The sequence below is a fragment of the Blennius ocellaris genome, assembly GCF_963422515.1.
Source record: "Blennius ocellaris genome assembly, chromosome: 4".
Lineage (NCBI taxonomy): Eukaryota > Metazoa > Chordata > Actinopteri > Blenniiformes > Blenniidae > Blennius > Blennius ocellaris.
The window spans coordinates 7476278-7496862 of record NC_137653.1 but is presented as its reverse complement, the minus strand read 5'-3'; the positions used below and the strand labels follow the sequence as shown (position 1 = coordinate 7496862).

Below are 20585 nucleotides of genomic sequence, written 5' to 3'. Positions count from 1 at the left end.
TCGCATTTGTCCAGGTTAACACCCATGAAAAATGAAGAAGGTGACCTGAAGTATCACCCGGGTTCAGACGGTCTTTAAATGACCGCAGGGTGTGTTCCACATCTGCAACAGCCAGGAAGATGAAGTGGCTCCAATCAGATAATTAGTTCATACTGAGTAATTATGAAGAAGATGATGGTTATAAAACCGTAGAGTGATAAAATAGTAAATGTGGGCGGCAGACAAACTGTAATAATAGTTCCAATGATCTTACCACCACTATGGGGAATTGTGACCTCTTGTCACTTGTTTATTTCTGTGCAAATGGGATATTAAAAAAAGTAAACTAAATGTAAATACTTCCTCAAAATGAATGATTTTTGGATGACAGGGAAACAAACAACCTTAGATATAGTATCATGCTAGACATTTAACCTGCAGGTATCAGAGTAAATAATTCAAATATATGTCAAAGCAGCATGTCCCTGCCTGAAAATATAGTTTGGATAATAGTGAATAGGTTACTATATTCTCATAATGCATTGAAATAACAATTACTGCACACTACAAAAACACACTATAACAGCAGTGCACTCATTTATGACCCATAATTTCCCGTTGAAGCTGATAAAAGTCTGCTATAGTTGATCAGAATTACACAACCTCGGGTTGTTTCAAAATAACATAATAAAATAAATAATAAAACATAAAACAAATAAAACATTTTTGCAAATAAACACATATTTACCTTTTAAACTGCAGGACTGGAGATAGATAGTAAAGATGAAATAGTGGTTAACCTTAGTCCATTTTAAAGTGGGAAACATGAGATGCAAGCATTCTAACTAAAACAAATACTAGTTTTGAGGCATTCAGTTGCCTCTTCAATATACATTCCCAATAGATCCAGACAGACTATTAAAATGTGTCTATCTGTTAAATAGGATGACTTTCCGTGGCCCTCATAATGTTCTTAGTGGATCAACCTTGAAATAATATATGGCGCGAAGTCTTTTTTTATTATTATTTCCAATGCTTTCTTTCGTGAATAAATGTGACATGAATTTACCGACAAGGTTATCAAACTGTTTTACAATGCAAAGCGCGACATCTTGTGGCTTCGTTCTGCTATTACAAACAGTGCAACGGTGATTTGTAATTGGTGTGAGATTATTTAATCACATTCTTGTTATTAAAGGGTGAATGTAAGTCAAACCCGGAGCTGACGCTTTTAGGTTGCAAGGAAACAAGCATTGCATTGTGTTACTCCGCACATCACCAAGTGGCTTTTTATTTTTTCCTCATGAAGAAGAAACTAAACAAAACACATTTCTGTAAACTGTGAAATATTTGACTGGATGTAAAATGTGTGTAAATTTAAATGAAGAGCTTTTTAAATATATCAAAACTAATTTTACTAAAGTAAAACTAGTATTTAGTGCAGGTTGATGTATCAGACTGCATGACAAATAGATCAGGATCAGACTATTTCCGATGTGAATCCATAATCAAGGAGCTTATAATAAGTGGATTATTGAGAATGTCCTTGTTGGGTGCCCTAATTTGGGTCCAACAAAGTCATTTTAATTGTCCATGTCATTTTACATGTGCCACTAGCGGCTTGTGGGCCACATCCAAACCTTTGTTCCCTGTGACCCAGATAACAAAAAATTAATAAATTATTGGCTTCACAGTTAACTTGATCACATTTGAACCAACTATTATTTAAAAAGACTCAAAATCACTGTATTACTGTTTATTTCAAGGTGAACACTACCAATGTAAAAGTACTAATATTCACTAAATTAGTTGCCATCATTTTCATAAATCCTTGAGGGGGTTTGTGTGAGGAGCTCAGTTATAATTTGATCCTCTGATAGTCACATTGATCAGAGTTGCCCATCGTTGGTATATGGTCTCTGTTTCAGAATGTTTCACTACATAAGTTTGTAAAAATGATGCAGTTGTTAATATCATCCAAAAGTGTAAAACGTATTTGACTTGTTCTATCAGAAATCAATAAGTTCTAAGAGGATTTGTAGGCTGAAGGATGTCATGTGATGAAACACCTTTCAGTAACAATGCTTTCAGTTTTCATACAGGATTCCCGGAAACACAGCTGATAACAGATGAGTCATGAGGTCATCGGTACTGTCTGGTTATATCACAGCTGTTCCCCAGGGTGAATGGGGAATATGTGAGCAATAGGTACTATCTTATGAATGGATGAAATTGTACTTTGATCCCAAACACTGAAACTCTTGGATAGTCCTGAATTGAGCTTTGAAGGGCCTGTCAAAGTCCGACATTTACTGGAAAACTATGAGCGGAAAAGTAAAGATTACGCAAGCAGGGAACACGCCTGCGTTCAGAATGACTTCAATGATAATTCCCTTTAAACTGTGTGTGGTAAACCTTTCAATGCTGTGGAAAAACAGGGGTAAGATCGGAGTTGCCAAACCAGTTGTCAGGAAAGGCAACAATGGAAGTGAAATCTAATGACAGAAACCAGCAGAAAGTTCAACAAACTGTAATATGAGAGGATGTCAACTCAGGCTATTATTATCCATAGCCTGAAAACATAATTAACCAACAGAATATTAATCCCCGTCGGGATGAATTAGAATCTAGAGATTTTTTTTTCTGCTTCCAAAATAATGTGATAGCAAAGTAATCAAACATATTTCTGTGGGTTTTCAGCCGCAGGCGTCACAACACAACTTATCTAAATGTGTCCTCAGAAACATTTAAATGATTTCATCTGTATTTTTCTAATGTTGACACCAATGGATGGCTCATTCAATTGATGAAATATACAGAAATTCAGTCAATATTAGTGATTCAAAGGGATTTGGGTGTTGTGTTGTGTTGTGTTGTGTTAGTGTAAGAAATTTTTTTTTTTTCACCCTTGTCCAATTCGGCAGCTTGGGCTAACAATATTTTGTGATTGAGAGCCTTCCGGTGTCAGAACAAAACTAACTCACATCACTAAACATCTACATTTGCACCCGGACATCTTGGCCAGGTGACCCTTGTAAAATAGATCTCAACGATATTTTCTACCTGATTAAATGAAAGATACATAATAAAGTAAAATCCATTTGTTTATATGTCCTTCCAATATGGTTGGTTTACATCCATTTAAACAATTCTTCGTTTATTGACCCTGTGTGACTGTTTAATGTAGTGATCGTTTCTTCTGTCTTATACATTTGTTTCAAATAAATTTACATCCGTTTTTAATGCAAAGAGCAATGAGATCACAATGTGGCATCTTAACTGTGGAGTTTGTATTGAAATGGACTGGCAGAGGGAGCAGGCATCAGAGCAGCACTGCTTTCAATCTGTCCACAAAATGAAAAAGAGCTGTTTTTCAAATAAAATGAAGAAAGGCTTCGGGATGAGATGAATACATGAGGTGGAATGTGTCTTTTACTAAGTCGGATCTTACATGAATGTTTCGTGGAAGGTCAAGGAGAAATCAGAGCTCACAATATATATATATATATATTGATAATTTTACGCAAACTCATTGTTTACACTCGTAAATTCACGGTTAATGATAGATAGAAATAAAAATTGAAAAGTTATCAACATTACTTAATTTAAGTTTTTGAATTCTACAGTTTAGACTTGAAAACTACTGAATATTATTTACTGCCACAACTAAAACTCCTGTCCATACATATTTTGTTTTTCTTTCTCTTCTGACATTGGATAAGACAGGAAATGATGTGTGTGGGGTTTTTTTCTTTCCTCTCAGGCTTGTTACACGTGGTCGCTTCCAGCTGACGTTCGAAACAACAGTTCGGTTTGACGTCTTGTGACTCACATTCAAACCAGGAAGACCGTAGATTTCTGCTGCCTCCTTCCTCCTCCGGTGACACACGACGGCAACGAGTGAAGAAGAAAAACAATAGGAGGGGCAGCGACGTGTCCATACATGGGAAGAGAGGAGCAAGAGGAGGCGGAGGAGGAGGAGGAGGCGGAGGAGGTGCGAACAGGTAAGCGCACTTTGGCGATGCGCTCCAAGAACTCCATGAACACAGATCTAAACTCCGGGAGTGAAGCAGCTTCAAAAGGTGAGTGTGCTTTCTGACATTTTAACTACCATGCAAACACACTGTGCTTTTGTTTTGGAAACGCTTCCTCTTTTGACTGTAACTTCCACAGCTGTCTGGTCATTTGACTGTCTCTGCAATAAACTCTGCGATAAGAGACGAATGCAAATAATGTACAAGTACATTACAGTGAAAATAATACTTGTTTTTGATGCTTCTGTCTTTACTGTTGGTTAGAATGTATGACTATTCTTTTACAATTGATTTGAACGTTTGAATGAAAAGCCAAACTCATATTTGCACGTTGATTCTTTCGAGTCTAAAAACTGAACAGTGTTCTAGTTGCATAACACATTACTACCAAGGACTTTGTTTCGCAGGCAAATTACTCCAACTTGTTTTCTATAGATTATTTTAAAGCTATGGTACTTAAATACATTGCCTCATGTTGGGGAAAGTCCCCAGTTTAAGTCTGGGTTGGTTTTAGGGAAGCTTTCTGTGTGGAGATTGTCTTTAGCCGTGTGTGGGTTATTTCTAGGTTTCATTCCACACTCCAAAAACATGTTTCTAAGGCTCGCTTTTGATTGTGATTGCCAGTGAACTGGTCTGAATGCATTTGTCTGAGAATACAACTGAACACAACTACAGTGAATAACACAGTGTGTGTCTTCTTTTCCTCTTCAGGGCCCACCATGGAAACACGTGTAGAAAAATACAAGCCGTCTATCAGCCAGCTGATTTACGTGCCTCACAAGGACACGGTGCGTCTTCTGGAGGTGTACGTCAGACGCAGCCTCAGCCTGAACGACAGCACGGTTAGATACAAGAGATCGCCAAAAAAAGAAAAGTGGGTGACCATCCCAAAAAGGCACCGGCACCACTCCAGCGACCCCTCCCTCCACTTGAGTGACCCCTTGGACGAGAGGGAAATCGGAGGGTTTTCCGCGGTCGAACCACCAGAAAATCAGCTTGAGCCATGTGCCGAGGAAACGGAGAAGTCGTTCAGAAAGCCCAAGAAGAACAAGAAACCTTCGTTTTGGAAGAATTTGTTTGAGATCTTCTCCCGGAAGACCGGCGAGGACAAAGATGAAGAGCAGGACGTTCCTGCCGAGACGCCTGGGACGTCTGACGCCGCCATCACCTGCATACCGACCACCCCGGTCCCCTCACAGAAGAAGGCTTCGAGAAAGAAGTCCTTAAAGAGGAGATTCTCTAAAAAGAGACTTTCTATCATCAAACCAAATAAGCCTGGTAAAGAGCTCAACGCCGGTGACGTCAGCGGCGTTGAAGGTAGGTCCAAAGAGAAATCGTCCGTCGTGTCGGCATTTTGAAAGTTCTTTGTCGACCACAGAAGGGAACGTAAAAATAATCAAACTTTTGCTTTGCAGCCATCGTCAGTGTGAAACCCACTGACTCCTACTATGAGAACGTGTCGGCAGAGCTCGAAAAAATTGTACACGAGGTCAAAGTGAAAGAGGAAGATACGCCTCTATCAAACGGTAAGAAAAACTGCTTCTCTTTTTAATCTTTGAGCGGCTTTTAAAGTGTGAAATATCCCTTTTCTGAAGCAAAGGAATATGCATTAACAGCAGATTTAGACACAAAGTCAATCAAGTGGAGTGACTCCAAAACTGAAAGTCTTGCTGTCACTGTCTGCATTTCCAAGTATGACTAAGAGGCTGTTTTCTGTAGTATGTTGTGTTGTCATGACTGTTTTCATGCTTAATATATTGTTGTTTTTGTCTTTGTTTTCTTTCAGAGGAACTAATTAGCAGGATCATTGCTTTGACAAAGGAGCAGGGAGATGCCATCGACGTTAAGGTTGGTACTTATTACTCTTTAATATAGGAAACGCATGTACTTAACAGGCAAATACCCCCAGGATAGGGGATCCACTTGCTCGTGGTGCAGTTTGATTTGATTACAGTAATTTTCATTAATGATTACCACATCAAATTGAGTTTCAACTCAAAGCTCACCAACAAATCATAAACAGGCTATGAAGATTATGATATAATCTACTTCATATTACAACTACACGATAAAAGGAAAGCACAAAGCTGCAACTGTATTGAGGTCTTGCAGTCTACCAACACATATGTAAAGGCAAATTCACCTGACTGAATTTGCTTTGAGTTGTTTTTTTGCCCCTCAGCCTGACGTCAAGGTTTCAGTCTTGTCGCACCAATAGAAGAAGAAACTTAAGGCGGCAGGAGATGAGCTCATAAAACTGGCCATGCAAAACTGTTCTCTCATGAGATTTGCATGATGTGTCAAAAACTTTAAAGACAATGGCCGACATATTTTAGTGATCAGTTTAAATTTGAGCGAAAGCTGATGATGGGCAATGATTAGAGCCGCCTAAATGTAAACATTCACTGTGTTTATTTTTCCAATGCGATCGTAAACCGGCTGCATTGTTGCTGATTGGACTAATCACTGTAAATATCCCAGTGTGGGTGAAGAGAACTGTTATTGGCTTTTTGGTTTTTAAATATGTCCTAATGTTTTATAGACCAAACAGCCAATACAACGAAGGAGTAAATCAATAATGGAATCAATCAACAGCTGCAGGTTTAATAAAGCTGCCTTGGACTTTCCAGCTTTCTGCAGCTCCTACTGACAATTATTCAACCCCGTAAATTAAAACACTAACACTGCCAACAGTTCACTGCCGTGAGTCCCCGAGACAAGGAATTTACTTGTGCCCAATCAAAATATAGGACTTGCATTGATTCATTGTTTTTATCATTGTGATTGCCTAGTTTAATAACATTTATTTTCTTGTCGGCCGGTGTTGTTCAAAGTAACTCAGATAACTTGAATCGTCACTGACGGCTGTCGTCTCCTCGTCTCTTCCAGCTGAAGGAACACCCCACCCTGAACAGTTTCTTCCAGGGAATGACCTACTCGTCCTTCCAGAAGCTGGCCGACACCTATCTGGAGGAAGAAGTGGCGCCCACCATGGCTCCCGTCACCGTCCCCCCAACGGCCCCCGAGCTGGTCAAGCTGGCCTTCACGCTGGACTTCACAGCTCGGATCGCCAGCCTCTCCAAGCAGAACGTCTGCCACATCACCGGGCTGGGAAACCGCTATTTGCAGGACCGATTCGAGTACACACAGGTGAGAAGCCGATGGTAAAGCACACGGGTTAACATTCATCCATTTTAAACCGACGACCGAGTCCCTATTCTCAGGTTATTGTAGCTGCCTGTGTGCAGTATATTTATTTATTTATTTTGTATGTGAGATGACATGTATATGCTGTGGCTTACACCTCCCTTGTTATTAACCAGAGAGTGCTTTTTGTTTTATAATTTCATGGTGTAATATACATTGACAATCTCTATTGTCAATGTATGGAATTTCTGCAAGTTTAAACCAATTTAACATAAATTAACTTCACAGCACTTCATAGTCATTTAAGTATAGACAATAGAAAAAGAATCCTTTGGCTGGACTTCACTTCTGTATGTAAAGTAAATACAGGTGCAACATGTAGACAAAGTAAAAGGTTTTTTAAAACTCCTGTTGTCTTTTCCAGGCCTGTACTGATCATCCATGGTCCGACAGTGATGACTGAGACACGTAAATCCAAAACTGCAAGTGAAATATCCACTTTTGTCATCGTCACGTGTGTGTTTAAAGGATGTCACAAGTTCCTCATTTTAGATTTTGAAGCCGTGTGAAAACATAAATTAAGCTGTAACTCTTTGCTTTTTTTGTGAAAACGGAAATTTACGCTGTTCCTTTGGGGTTTTTTTTTCCCTGTTATGAGACTGAAACCATGCTCCAACATGATGTTTCTGTTTACAAAAAGAGACGTGCCGGGTTTTACACTGAGGATGAACTTAAAGTCGACTATGCGCTGTACACTCTTAGTTGTCTTGGACAAAATCTGGAGAAAAGTGTTTATCTGCAATTGTGGTTTAAGGTCGTTCAGTGATAAAAGTTCCACAGACATTTGTCGTCGGCATCGAGCGATCGCAGGAATGCTAAGACGATCATCTGACAGGGTTGCAAATTTCCCAGCCGACATGTCACTACATGGCAGTGTGACTGCTGCTACGAGCCACGGCTGGTCACAACCAGTGGAAATACAGCAGAAAATTATGCAACGATGAAATTGGCAGATTTCTACTGTGTTAAAATGGTGGAAGATTTCCACATTATTTGCTCCATGACCTCTATTATTATTTTTTTTTATTTTTTTTTACCCATCAGCACATACAAAATTCAAATCTCTTTACTTCATGGCTGCAACATGATTGAATTGCATACATGGAAATAAGGTTCTGTATTTACTGTGCTTAATGAAACTGAAAAAGCAAAGAAAAAAGCAGTTCTATACTCAATCATATCCATCAAATAACACTCAGACAGCAAACTTAAAAAGAAAAAAAAAATGCTGTGTGATTTATGGCACCCCTTATATGGAAGACTGAGTTTCATTTCCTGAAGGCGGCACAGGTACATGACGTACATAATGTTGGGATTTTTGCATACTGAGGTATGCCGTAGCAAAAGTTAAATGTTCACGACACAAGACTTTCAACCAACGACACTAAACATGTCTGCCAAGTCGGTGTTTTTACACTGATTTTTGTAATGACAAAAAAGAAAAATCTTTTTATACATCAAGAACTGTGCAATAATTTATTTTTAGACATTTCTTGTGTTTACCAGATTTAAAATGTGACTGTAAATGTTTGTTATGAATGCTGGCATTCTCACTATGTTCAAATAAAAGATATTTTATTTTCCTGACTTTTGGCTTTTTTCCTGACTGAACTCGTAGCTCTTAAACAAGGAATGACGGGGGGGGGGAACGCAAATCAAAACCAGGAAGGTAATCACTGTGAAAGTTCTTCCACTTATTAATTCATCAGAAAAGAAATGTCAGACAGCTCGAGGCAGATTTGTAGCTGCTCTGACTTGTTTTGAAGAGGGCGGGAGTGCTTTTTAATCAAAGAAAATCCTCTGTTGGTTGGATAGATCACTCACTTCCGGAACAATACGAGTAAGAAATACTATAAAAGCCCATTATAAGTGGTGAAAACCTATTGGTAACCCATTCATCCACTTCAACATGAGATTCAATCTTAAAGCAGCAAACTTACAGTGACTTTCACTTGTTTTGGAAAGACTTTTTTAGTCATTCTTGTCTGTTGCTTATATTCAACTTGGATCTTCTGTTGCAAATTCTCTTTCTTGAATACCTTTATTTCAAAAGCTAAGAAAAAAAGTTGTAAGGCACAGCTCCAAGAAAGAAAGGTCAAGGCAATCACAAGTTCTTTACTGGGCTAAACCTCTTTAATCTTTCCTGTGAAATGCTGAAACAGCAGCCTGCAGCGTAGGACTGAGCACATTCCTGAGTGAAATCAACACGTCATGGCAACAACTGCGACGGACGGTGGTTGGTAGGTTCCCCACAATATCCTGTCGTAAAATATGTAGACGTTCCATTACATAATGTCAAAATGGTTAATAGAAGTGCATGAAATCTAATGCAGCCATATTATCAGGACCTGAAGCAACAAACCAATGAAGCGAGTGAGATTTAGTGATGGAAAAATGATTTAACAGCCCGTCGGTTTCATGCACAGTGAGGAGTGACGGCCCTCACCTGTGGAACAGGACCTGCCACAGGTAATGAACTCACAGGAGATTGTGTGCGTGTCTTTGTGTAACCAGTGCAGTGCTATGCAACACATGCACTCCAGAGAAAACAGCTCAGTTTGTCTGTAAAGCCAACAAAAACAATTCATTTTAAATCCATCCTAAGAACCATTTCAGCTGGTTGTCCCCGTTATTTAAAAGTTTATTATATTAATGCGTGTATGCGTGTGTCAGGTAAAACAAACAGGATGTGGAACAGGTCAGGCAGTGGAAAGTTTAAGGTCACATTTCTCACTAAGATTACTAGACGGTGACAATGCGACACAATTCAGACTAAATACTAATGAATCAATTGCATCATGTAAACTGTGAAAGACTGATGACGAATGTTTTCATACGTACATTACGTCGCTGAATCTTTGCTCAAATTGAGGAAAAAACAAGTGATCAACTGCACACTAAAAACCAGCACAGCAGTGTTTGCCTTCACCTTAACCTGCATTTTCATCGCGATTAACAGCTGATCAGGACACTGAAAGTCAAACAACTTCTTGTTTGAGGAACATTATCACCACACCTCATTTCATAACGGCAGATCAACACATTTACCAGAAGTCTTTAACCTGTTTTCTTACAAACTTGTCTGCTTCACCACAAAGGGAACACACACAGCGACTCAAGCATCAAATACACAGGGTAACCCAACTCAAAAGTCATTGTAAGGACCACAATAGTTTCTAATCCTGTTTTGTATCTACTGATGTGGCAAATGTCGCGTTGACTCACTCAGACCGGACCACAATGTGGTTTCAGTTTGCTGACCGACAGCCTGACCACACACACTCTGGATTGCCTCATGACGACATACTGCCGGTCTTTTCTATTTTGAGCAGGCGGCAAAACATCTTGTATACAATTATATTAAAACAAATTTGAAACCAATCAAATGAACCAAATACAACGTGATTTGTGTAAACATTTTACATTTTTATTGCTTTTTAAACTCGGAGAAGGCAGATTAATCAAAGAGTCCGAAGCCCATGTCTTCATCCGACTCTTCAGATTCCTCTTTCTTCTCCTCCTTTTTCTCTTCCGCTGGAAAACAGAAGTTAAGAGTAATAAGATTTACAGGCCTTATGTTTAAACAAGTCAATTCTGGATGCATTTACAGATTTATTAAATCACTGGAATTACAGCCTCATAAGAGCAATCCATTTTAAAAGCACTTATTTTGAAAGGAAATGTTTTTCATTTTGGTTTTTTTTTAAAGAGAAAAATTAGGTCAGACTGATGTAGGTGTACATACCAGCAGCAGGTGCAGCCCCAGCTGCAGCGGCCCCACCACCACCACCAGCAGCAGCAGGCGCCGCTACAGCACCACCTGCTGGTACAGAGGCTAACTTGGAGAGACCTGCAGAAAGAGGAAGGAAATACAGCATTTCAGCAAACCTTCATGTGTGACACCCTGAACTTGACCCTGCTGAACGAGAGCCAGCTGACAGCCAGTGAGAAGGAAATTAATTATGGGTGAAAAGGCCATACCTGAGTTCATGACTTCATTGATGTCTTTCCCACTGAGCTCGCTTATGACCTGCAGAGAGCGGCCAAAGTATTGTCAGTGTGTGGGGGGAATAAGTGAAGATTCACAAACACACACACACAAAAAAAAAGAAAAAAAATCACACATCACTCAGCTAAATGGTTTACCTTATTTAAGCGTTCGTCATCGGCCTCAATTCCTACACTGCCCAAGATAGCTTTGATGTCTTTAGCTGAGGGGCTGGTGTTTCCACCGAGCGCAGCGAGGAGGTAAGCGGCCACGTAACGCATTCTGCAGAGGGGAAGCAGAAGATGAAGAGGTGAACAATCTGTGTTAAAGGTCATGCAGTCTGCCGGGGCGCAACAATCAAGTGACAGCAACGTCTCAATATGAAACCTGTCAGGTGACAAACAGCGCTGACTCTTTTCTCTTTTTTTTTTTAAGGATCAGGGTTTTATCAGGGTTATTAACAATCACAGAATATGTTAAACAGTTCAATTAAACTTTGAATTAAGGATTGCTTGTGTTGGATATTGAAACTAAAAACTTGGTTTTGAGCCCAAAGACACAAAATTTGATCATATGCATATTTGCATGCATCTTCTCAATTAATATAAGTTACCCGCATTAAATTGCATAAGACCCTTTCAAAAACTGTGTAACATTATTTAGAATCCAGCAATAGATGCATCTTATTTTACAAGTAATTCTCAATGAGTGCTCTACACAGGGATGGTATATGTGTCCACCAAGATATCAAGCTGACACTATAACGATACAAAAAACAGAATCATTAAATGAACCTCAATAGGTCTTTAGGAATACTGACATACAATATGGACATAAAATCCAGGTTTAAAAAGCATCCATTATAGGATAACTGCCAATTTTCTTGACCTTATTCTAGTTTTATTTATAGTTAAGATACAGACAACTGTTTAAAGTAGTCTTCACTCACTCACAACGAAAGATTTTAATTAAGAAAAATGCCATCTGACCCCTTATATAAATAGAACAAAACCGAATTTTTATAATAAGTTTGTTTGTTTAATTTACTCATAAATGTAAACATGATTATCTCGTCAGTACTTAAAACCATCACTAGATGGCTGCCTTAACACGCGATGGGTGTATTTTAATCAAAGTCGCATTACAACTTGATCCTCCTGCAAGAAGCAAAATCAAGAGGATTCCAAACAGCAAGACACTGAACAAAACGTCTGTAATTTGTTGATATACTACTGCGAGTGATGAATCAGATATATTCAATGTTCGCTTACCTCATGTACATAAGCTAAGCTAACGTTAGCCATTTTATCAATGAGTCTGAACGATGTCAGATGCAGATTACCCGCGAACAAAAACACGTGAACCCATTAGCGTTAGTATTTAGTTGATGAAACAGTTCATAATAACATTCCTATCTGGGTTAAGTTCTTTGAGTCGATGTGTTTAGCAGCTAACAGTAGCATCATGGCGCTCAGTCACTGTCTTCTCAGATTAAAAAAAACAAACAACGCGTCTGTCCCCATTTAAAAACGATTACAGAGTGTCTGAAGCCCACATAACAAGATAACGTGAATGATGACCAAGACAGGCTTGATTAAAATGTAGATTATTATTGTTGTTTTTCAGTTACTTACTTTAAGTCTAAAGAGACACGAAACGTCGGTCACGCTAAGTATTCAGGAAGAGGGGGATGGGCGGGACCGGAAGCAGTAGAAATCTGAGTGCGTTGATTTCATTGGTTTATTTTGATGTCAGTTATAAGACGTCATATAACGACGCATGCGTGAAATAAAAAAAAAAAAAAGTTTTACCTTTTAAACACGTATCCACACGTTTCATTAAGATGCCCCACCATACGTTGAACTGTAGTTCATATTAACGTTTCTGTGATCTATTATAGTTTAAGAAAACAATAAATTCAATTCAAGTCATATTCAATATAAACCAGAAATAAAATGTATAAATGAAGGACAAAGTCAGGTTTATTTGAAATGTCCGTTTCTGTGTATATAGGACAACAGTACTGAGAGAAGAATAAAACACAATCCAAAATAGATTATCAGGATTGAATACATTAACCAAATCTTGAACAGTGTTAAATATCTATATCCTAACATAATACTTTATTATCAGCGAGCTACAACATATCAGCAAGCAATATTTTGTAAAAATAGAAAAGAATAGATTCTTCTTTTTTTTTCATGCCAGGGGGGGAAAACAGTTCATACACATTTGATTAGCTTATCATATAAGAAGTGCATATTTTTGGGATTCAGTTGTTTTGATGGGAAATATCTGATCACAAAATGGAATGACAAAAAATGGATTGAAAGTTTGATCCAAATACACAATACATCTGTTTCATGGCATAACCAGGCGGTTAGTAGATTTCCAAATCTGTTAAGTGTCCATAATGGTTTTGTGCTTGAAAATAAGCACATGCCATTTAAGCAGTCAGAATTGGTGTTTTTAAAGGAACAATATGTATCCAGTCTACATACAGTCTCATATAAACGTATGTGCCAAATCAATGGGACACTTACCAAAACACTGGAAAACAAGGTGACATGCTGGAACACAAACAAGTGGGACTTGTGCAGTCTCATTAATGAAATGCATTTAATCGTGTAATACTTTTCTGCATGATTTACTTTAACATCGCAGATTCAGTTGTTGTGGAGTACTTTTTCTGCACTTAAATCAACAATAATTATCCTTTAGCATTTCTTATTATTTTGCAGTTCAATTTCCTTATCCTGTTATTGTTTTTGCTTTATTTGGCTGGCATTATCTGCCAAGTGACTGAAGAAGGAAATGAGCTCTAGCTGTAATCTTGTATATTTATATATTTAAGTTCATTATTTTTTACCGTCTCTTTTATCGATTAAGACATTTTAAAGTCAACACGTAATTTTCACAGTACTTGTTGAGCAGAATATTATCACTCCACAAAGTTTCATTATGTTGTTGCAGTTTTAGTTTTGTGGAGATCCATTTAGTTACCGGTATATCAATTTGTGATACTTTTTTTTGATGGATGATGCTTGAAGTCAGTGTGAATGTGAAGTAAAGTGTAAATGAAAAAAGCATTGCTTGATCAACGAAGGTTTTGATGTTTAAGAAGAAAATATATAAAGGTAAATCAATCTGGCATTCACAGTTACAATGCTTCAGTAAAAAAGAAGCAAAAGGAAGATTTGTCTCAACATGCTTTAAATTCATATATATAAATGTTTCTAAAAAGACTGGAGAAGAACAAGTTCTTCGCAATGCATTTTGGAATGTTGTCATACTACATTCATGAGAGGATTAAAGAAAAGAGCCTTAACTTCATGAAATGTTGGACCTAAATTGTAGTCTGGCTCTATGACATCATACGTTGCAATTTGTATTTAAGTGAACAGTGAATCGATTAATTCATCACTGAGTTAAAATTATGAAAGGCGACAACCAGACACAGCAACTTCTCCTGTGTGTCGTGTGCTACTGACACTGACAGGCCATTGAGACAGTTGTTTCAGGTAATATTTATTTAAATTTTTTCAAAAAATATCATCCTAAACACACTATTACACTGCATGTAGTGAAAATGGTTTATGGATTCGTGACTGAGTGTTTGTAAAACCACATGTCTGGATGGAACACAAAAAAATAATCCAGTTGAGGGATTGATTGTATTAATCAGCTACAACTCAGCCAGCTCTTCATGTCTCTCCTGCGTAAAGAGCCAGTCAAACAAAGACACCAAAGAGTCCAACACAAACTCTCCGATCTTATTCACGTTTGACACGTACCACATTTTATAGCCACACTCTCCCAACAGCAAGAGTAAGAAAGTGACGAGAAACCCCAGGAAGATGCGGTCCATGTAATAGTTTGCTTTGTCCCTGAATGTCCACTGCTCCCGTGGTAACGCACGCCGAGCTTCGCCATGTTTGCTGAAGTGCAGTAAGATTTGATGTTCATCCTCCAGCTCCTCCTGCGGAGCCTCTGGGTCTGGACCGCCCTCTGCTCCGTCACTCTCTGCCATTGTGCAGTTGCTTAGTGCTGCAATTTCCAAATCTTCTTCTTTGCCTGAGGATGTCTTCATCAACAAAGAGAGTACGATTGTTATTTAAATCAAAAACAGTGCTCAATGAATATATCTGGAGCAACATAAAGAGCCTTACCTCAGAGAAGATTAGTCTTTCACGTGAGTTGGAGATGAGATATACTCACAAGATTGAGACTCTTGGCTCGTCTCCCCACTCTTATGCCATGCTTTATGTGCCTGCAGCATTTGTTTGGGCCACAGGCCACAGTAGCGTATGGCTTGTGTGCAGTAAATGCCAAGTTGGGTTATGCAGTACTTGCCTCACTAGGATGAGAGCTGAGGATTAGACCACACTCAGCAGTTTCAAATCCCTCAGTGAGGATGAAGGTGACAGATGGTAATATACGTATTGATGAGTTCATGATTAAGAAGCACACAGCGACAGACAGATACACAATGTCGGCCTCACATGTTCATAAATTTGATTGAGGTAAATGTCATTTTGAAGTTCACCATAAGTTTTTACACTGGACCCGATGTTTTAATCATATAAAATGACAATGGAGTTAAAGCACCATATTGTACGCTTGATCGAACACATGCCGTGGATACTGTAGGACTGAAATCAGGCAGTAGTCAAAGTGATGACAAAGCAGAGTCGATGCAGCTTTAGCCAAAGCGTTAGCATTAGAGTTGGAATAAATCACTCCAGCATAATGCTCGATGGGCAATTTACTGAAATGCTCCCAAGCCTTTTCACAATTCTGCCAGAGCTTTTGAATTATGGCTTAAACCAGCTGAATTAGCTCCAGCAGTCCCTGCATCCCGTGATAAAGACTTACGGATGAATTGCTTTGATGTTGCCAGAATTTTGCTTCATTTGGTGAAGTGACTTTGTTATTAATTTGCATTCCCAGCGAAGCTTTTTCACTTCTCAGTATATTGGAGGGTTTTTCTGAAACACACACAGAACATACTGTGCTCTCCATCGATCTCCCTGTAATTTATCTTCCTGTGCAGACTCCTCTGCTTTGGCTAGTGCAACTTCTAAAATAATCAGGCCAAGCATTTTTTAAATGAACCTTTTGTGATGTGATCTCATGTTCAGTAAATACATCTTTCAAATTCAGATGACAAAAATCCATTGGGATGGAGTAAAATAAAAGTTTGCATAAACATGGATGTGGTTACAGTGATACACACATATCATATGTTTCAGTCTTGGCTGGGGACTTGGACTTGAGTTAGAATATTCTTGTGTGTCTTTGTTTGGGTTTTTTCCCCCACAGTACAAAAACATGCAATTGAGCCTAATACGTGTCCCGAAAATTGCCTCTTTATGTAAATGTGAATGTGTGCAATTGTCTCTGTGTCCCATAGTTAAAGTAGTTTAACAGATGGATGGATAGTCTTCAAAGAACAATTACATCACTTTTAATGAAGCATTGCAAGACAATTCAGTTCATCTCATCATAACGTTCAAATGAAAATCTGAAAAATTAAATGCTATCAATGTACCATGATCTCTGAAAACAATTACTCTAATTAAGGTGGCGGGTATGAAATAGTTGTTCTTCATGCTGTAAATATTGTGGACCATCTCATAGCATACTTTCTCTCCCTTTTTTAATTTTAATAAATCTGTCAATGATGAATAAAAACACTAGCAATTTGTATGTTATATGAAGAAGTTGTTCCTTTTTTCAAGTATCTAAAAGTTTATTCAACAAATTTCCACCAAGAAAAGTTCATCACATTTTATATGGGCTTTGTTTTCAGAATCTACATGTTTAATTCAAGACATTTCCACAGATACCAATTGAAGGAATTTTTATTTATGAGGAAGAAATAACTGCCCAGTGTATTCAATCTGAGTTTCACATTTCCTGGTTCCAGTTTTTTTTTTTTTTTTTTGACACAATAAAACTTTCCAAAAAGAAGCAAGTTATCCATAAAATCCAAGAAAGTTTCAATTTCCTGTATAATTCAATTAGATGCAGATTAGCATTAATGACTATGAATGGTCCCAGATGTTTGATATTTTTATTGTTCTGTTTTTTTAATCTGTTTGGTGTTGATATAATTGTTGAATTGAGAGAAAGCAACACAATTCAGTCTGATTGGGTTATTTTTTTCCATGTTGTTGCTCCATTTTTATTAAGACATGGCTGAAAGGATGATTGATGGGTCAGACATTTTAATGGGTCAGAGAAGTGCTTTGAACCTGTGAGTGTCTGTTGTTGATGTGTTCCCACATCAAGTCATGAACAATTAGGTGCTGGAGTTCTTTTTATAGGTTTACATCCACTTTTTCAGTCAGGGCTGGTGTGCTGGTGGGGCAAGGGGTGGGCTCAGCTGCTTTACATAACATGCAACGGCGAGTGATTCGGATCAGCGTGACACGAAACCGCTTTATCCTGAATGCGTAAACCATCGGGTTGAGGGCCGAGTTCACGTGGGACATGAAGATCCCGATGTACGTGGCAAACTTGGGAACGTAACACGTTGGGCAAAAGAAGTTGACGCAGTTCATGATGTGTATCGGCAGCCAACACACAGCAAAGAGGAAGACCACCAGGGCCAAGGATTTGGCCAGCTTCAGTTCCTTCTGATAATACCTGTCGGCGTCACACGTGGCCTCAGCTCGGCGGTTCAGCTGCCGCCGGATAACCCGGAAGATTTCACCATACAGGATGATCATTATTGTGAGTGGCACCACCACCCAGCCGAAGAAGTTGAAGTACACCATGTAATCCATCCTCATGACGGTGGTGAACTTGCAGGTGATCTCACTGGAGATGCTCAAGTTTCCTTGGGCATCGCGATTGTTCCAGCCGATCATCGGGACCAGTCCAGTGAGGAAGGAGAGGATCCAGCACAGACACACAGCCACATAGGCCCTCCCCTGGGTCACTATGATGCTGTACCTGAGCAGGAAAAGTGGGGGGAAAATGACAGGTTTTCTCTTAATCTTAGTGCGCACACAGATTTAACTGTAATTGTACAACTTCTGAACCAACGCCAACTTGTTGTTTTTTCATCTCTCATCTTTAGCTTTAGACATCCAGGTCCAACTGATGAACAAAAACCTGTCTGGGTGACGGCCAAATCCTTTAACAGACTGTGCGTATGTCAGTTCTTTAGACAGACACTGACACTTTAATTTACTTAAAAGGTTTTGATGTCCAGGCCATTGATTTGCATTAAACAGTGCTGCAATATACAGTGTTACTGTACAGACATCTCTTATCTGACTGCATCTGATGGAGAAAAAAAAGTGCACAATCAACAAAATGATGGTCGAGAGCTTCAAAACTAGAGACACGATTGTTGTGACTGTGTGGATTTATTGTTGTTTGTACTGTGAAGAGAAAATGGAAGTGGTTTGCTGTTTGAGTTCCTTTTAGTGGCAGTCAACAACATGTTGGTTTTAGGATCAATAAAAATAGAAGTGCTCCATTTAATTAAAATGATATGAGAAGGTATGCATGCTGCCCAGTGTCATAACAATTTAATTTGTTGTATAACACTTACTGTGGCAAAGGAGGCTACTGTCAGGGTGGGCTTGAATCAGTATATTTGTCAAAAGGACTGGGCCAGTCTACAATAATGAATCACAGATGACGCTCACATCCATTTCCTATTGCTCTGTGTTATGAATATTTTATTATTTTTTACAGTGAACACAGAAGCATTAATTATGATGACACTGATGTTTTTAATCGAACATAACCACAACACATTTTCAATGACATGATATTATTCCATAGAATTTATATGTTGTCTATTCATAAAAGTTATACCATTTATTTCACTAGCAGACAAGGGAGGTGGGGGTAGGGGGATGGGTTTTGAGACTCTTAAGAGTCTTCTCAACTGATCTCATGTGAAATGGTTGAACAACAGTTCCTCACCTGGTGGGAATCTTGACTCGCAGGTATCTGTCAATGGCTATAGCCAGCAGGGACAGGATGGAGCTCTGAGTGATGATGAGCAGCAGGCAGGAGAGGAAGAGGCAGGTGTAGAACTGAGTGCTAAATCCCAGACTGATGACAATAGCCAGAGGTATGACCAAAATTCCCACAGCGATGTCGGCCACGGCCAGAGACACAATGAAGGAGAAGGTGGTGTCACGGAGCGCCCGGTTCACACACACCACCAGCACCACCAGTACGTTCCCCAACACCGAAACCAGAGCAATGGCCGTCTCAATGGAGATGTACAACATGTCCACATGCTCCCGAGGCTTGATACCAGGAGAGGAAGACATCTTTGTCTCTTCAGATCCAGCCTACCTTTGTGGATATTATGAAAAAAATAAATTACTTGGAACTTCTTCTCTCCACTTTGGGGTCTTCTTCAGCAAAAACATCTTCTGATTTGTATATTATCTGAGTGGGAGCAGAGCACTTCCTCTCTTTGCCACATTTACACAGTGAGTTTCCCTTGTGTTCATGAAGGCTCTCTGAACGATCAATCCTGTGCATGTTAGTGAAGCTCTGCTCAGGGACTGGGTACCAGAGCATCGTCACGCTTCTGCATCCTTACTCTCTCACTCCCTCTTCCCCACACTCCCTGACCAGAGTCATAAAATTGAGGGGAGGGACTTTAATTTCTGCAGTACTCTGCAGTGATACAGTTGTCCCACATTTACTGTTTGTGTGGATGTGTCTGTGTGGTTTTTGAGAGGAATTGTGGTCTGTCATAAGTGGCAACTTTCATTGAGATGTGGTTGTTACATTTTAAAATCCCACTGATCAAATCAATCCATTTCCACATATGACATGATATAAATCAGAACTATTGGTCATTCCAATAGAATATTCCATTCCAGAGAAGTGTCAAAATGCACCACAGTCAAATGATACATCTTCCATTTATGGACAGATTTACACAATTGTGCTATAAATATGGTAATCTGTCATTTTTTTTTAAAATCTTATCTCACTCACATTTGTGTGTGTTTGGCTAACTATTGATTGACTATATCAAACAGATAAGAAAACAGTTTGAATATGTCCATTTAATTCTCATCAAAGTGTAAACAAGACTACTTTCTCTGGATCAAATGCTCCTCTCTGAAGGAAAATGAGCTTGACATACACAAATCACATTAAGAAAAAGCTTTGGAATGCAATGTCAGAATGTTTTTGTTGTTGCAAATTATTCATCCACCTTCTTTACTGGATTTATCTGCGGTCCTGATTTGGTGGTGACTACATGTCGCCATTATTGATGCTGTTCTGTGCAGTCTCATCAATCTCTTTTTATCCAACACCAAGTAAAATTATTGCTAGTATTGCCAATACTGATACGATACTTTGTACAAAAGACCATGTGCTTG

General features: G+C 38.9%; 3 protein-coding genes across 3 annotated transcripts; 1 reads left to right on the top strand and 2 right to left on the bottom strand.

Moving 5' to 3' along the window:
* Nucleotides 1-3922: 3922 nt before the first annotated feature.
* On the top strand, nt 3923-8758 carry LOC308129443 (uncharacterized protein; the record flags this gene model as incomplete). Its single annotated transcript, XM_080495385.1, has 6 exons — nt 3923-4061; nt 4725-5330; nt 5429-5539; nt 5800-5861; nt 6903-7163; nt 7585-8758. The coding sequence occupies 6 exons, from the start codon at nt 3923-3925 to the stop codon at nt 7621-7623; spliced, it is 1218 nt and encodes a 405-aa protein (XP_080351511.1). The 3' UTR covers nt 7624-8758.
* Nucleotides 8759-10625: 1867 nt separating this feature from the next.
* rplp2 (ribosomal protein, large P2) lies at nt 10626-12915 on the bottom strand. The gene is made up of 5 exons (XM_080495847.1): nt 12843-12915; nt 11367-11490; nt 11202-11250; nt 10966-11070; nt 10626-10754 (listed from the first exon to the last, which is right to left on the bottom strand). Exons 2-5 carry the CDS (start codon nt 11487-11489, stop codon nt 10678-10680), a joined length of 354 nt encoding a protein of 117 aa, XP_080351973.1. The 5' UTR covers nt 11490; nt 12843-12915; the 3' UTR covers nt 10626-10677.
* A 4616-nt stretch (nt 12916-17531) lies between these two features.
* On the bottom strand, nt 17532-19511 carry LOC308129292 (adenosine receptor A1; the record flags this gene model as incomplete). Its single annotated transcript, XM_080495171.1, has 2 exons — nt 17532-18168; nt 19156-19511. 2 exons carry the CDS (start codon nt 19509-19511, stop codon nt 17532-17534), a joined length of 993 nt encoding a protein of 330 aa, XP_080351297.1.
* Nucleotides 19512-20585: the final 1074 nt, after the last annotated feature.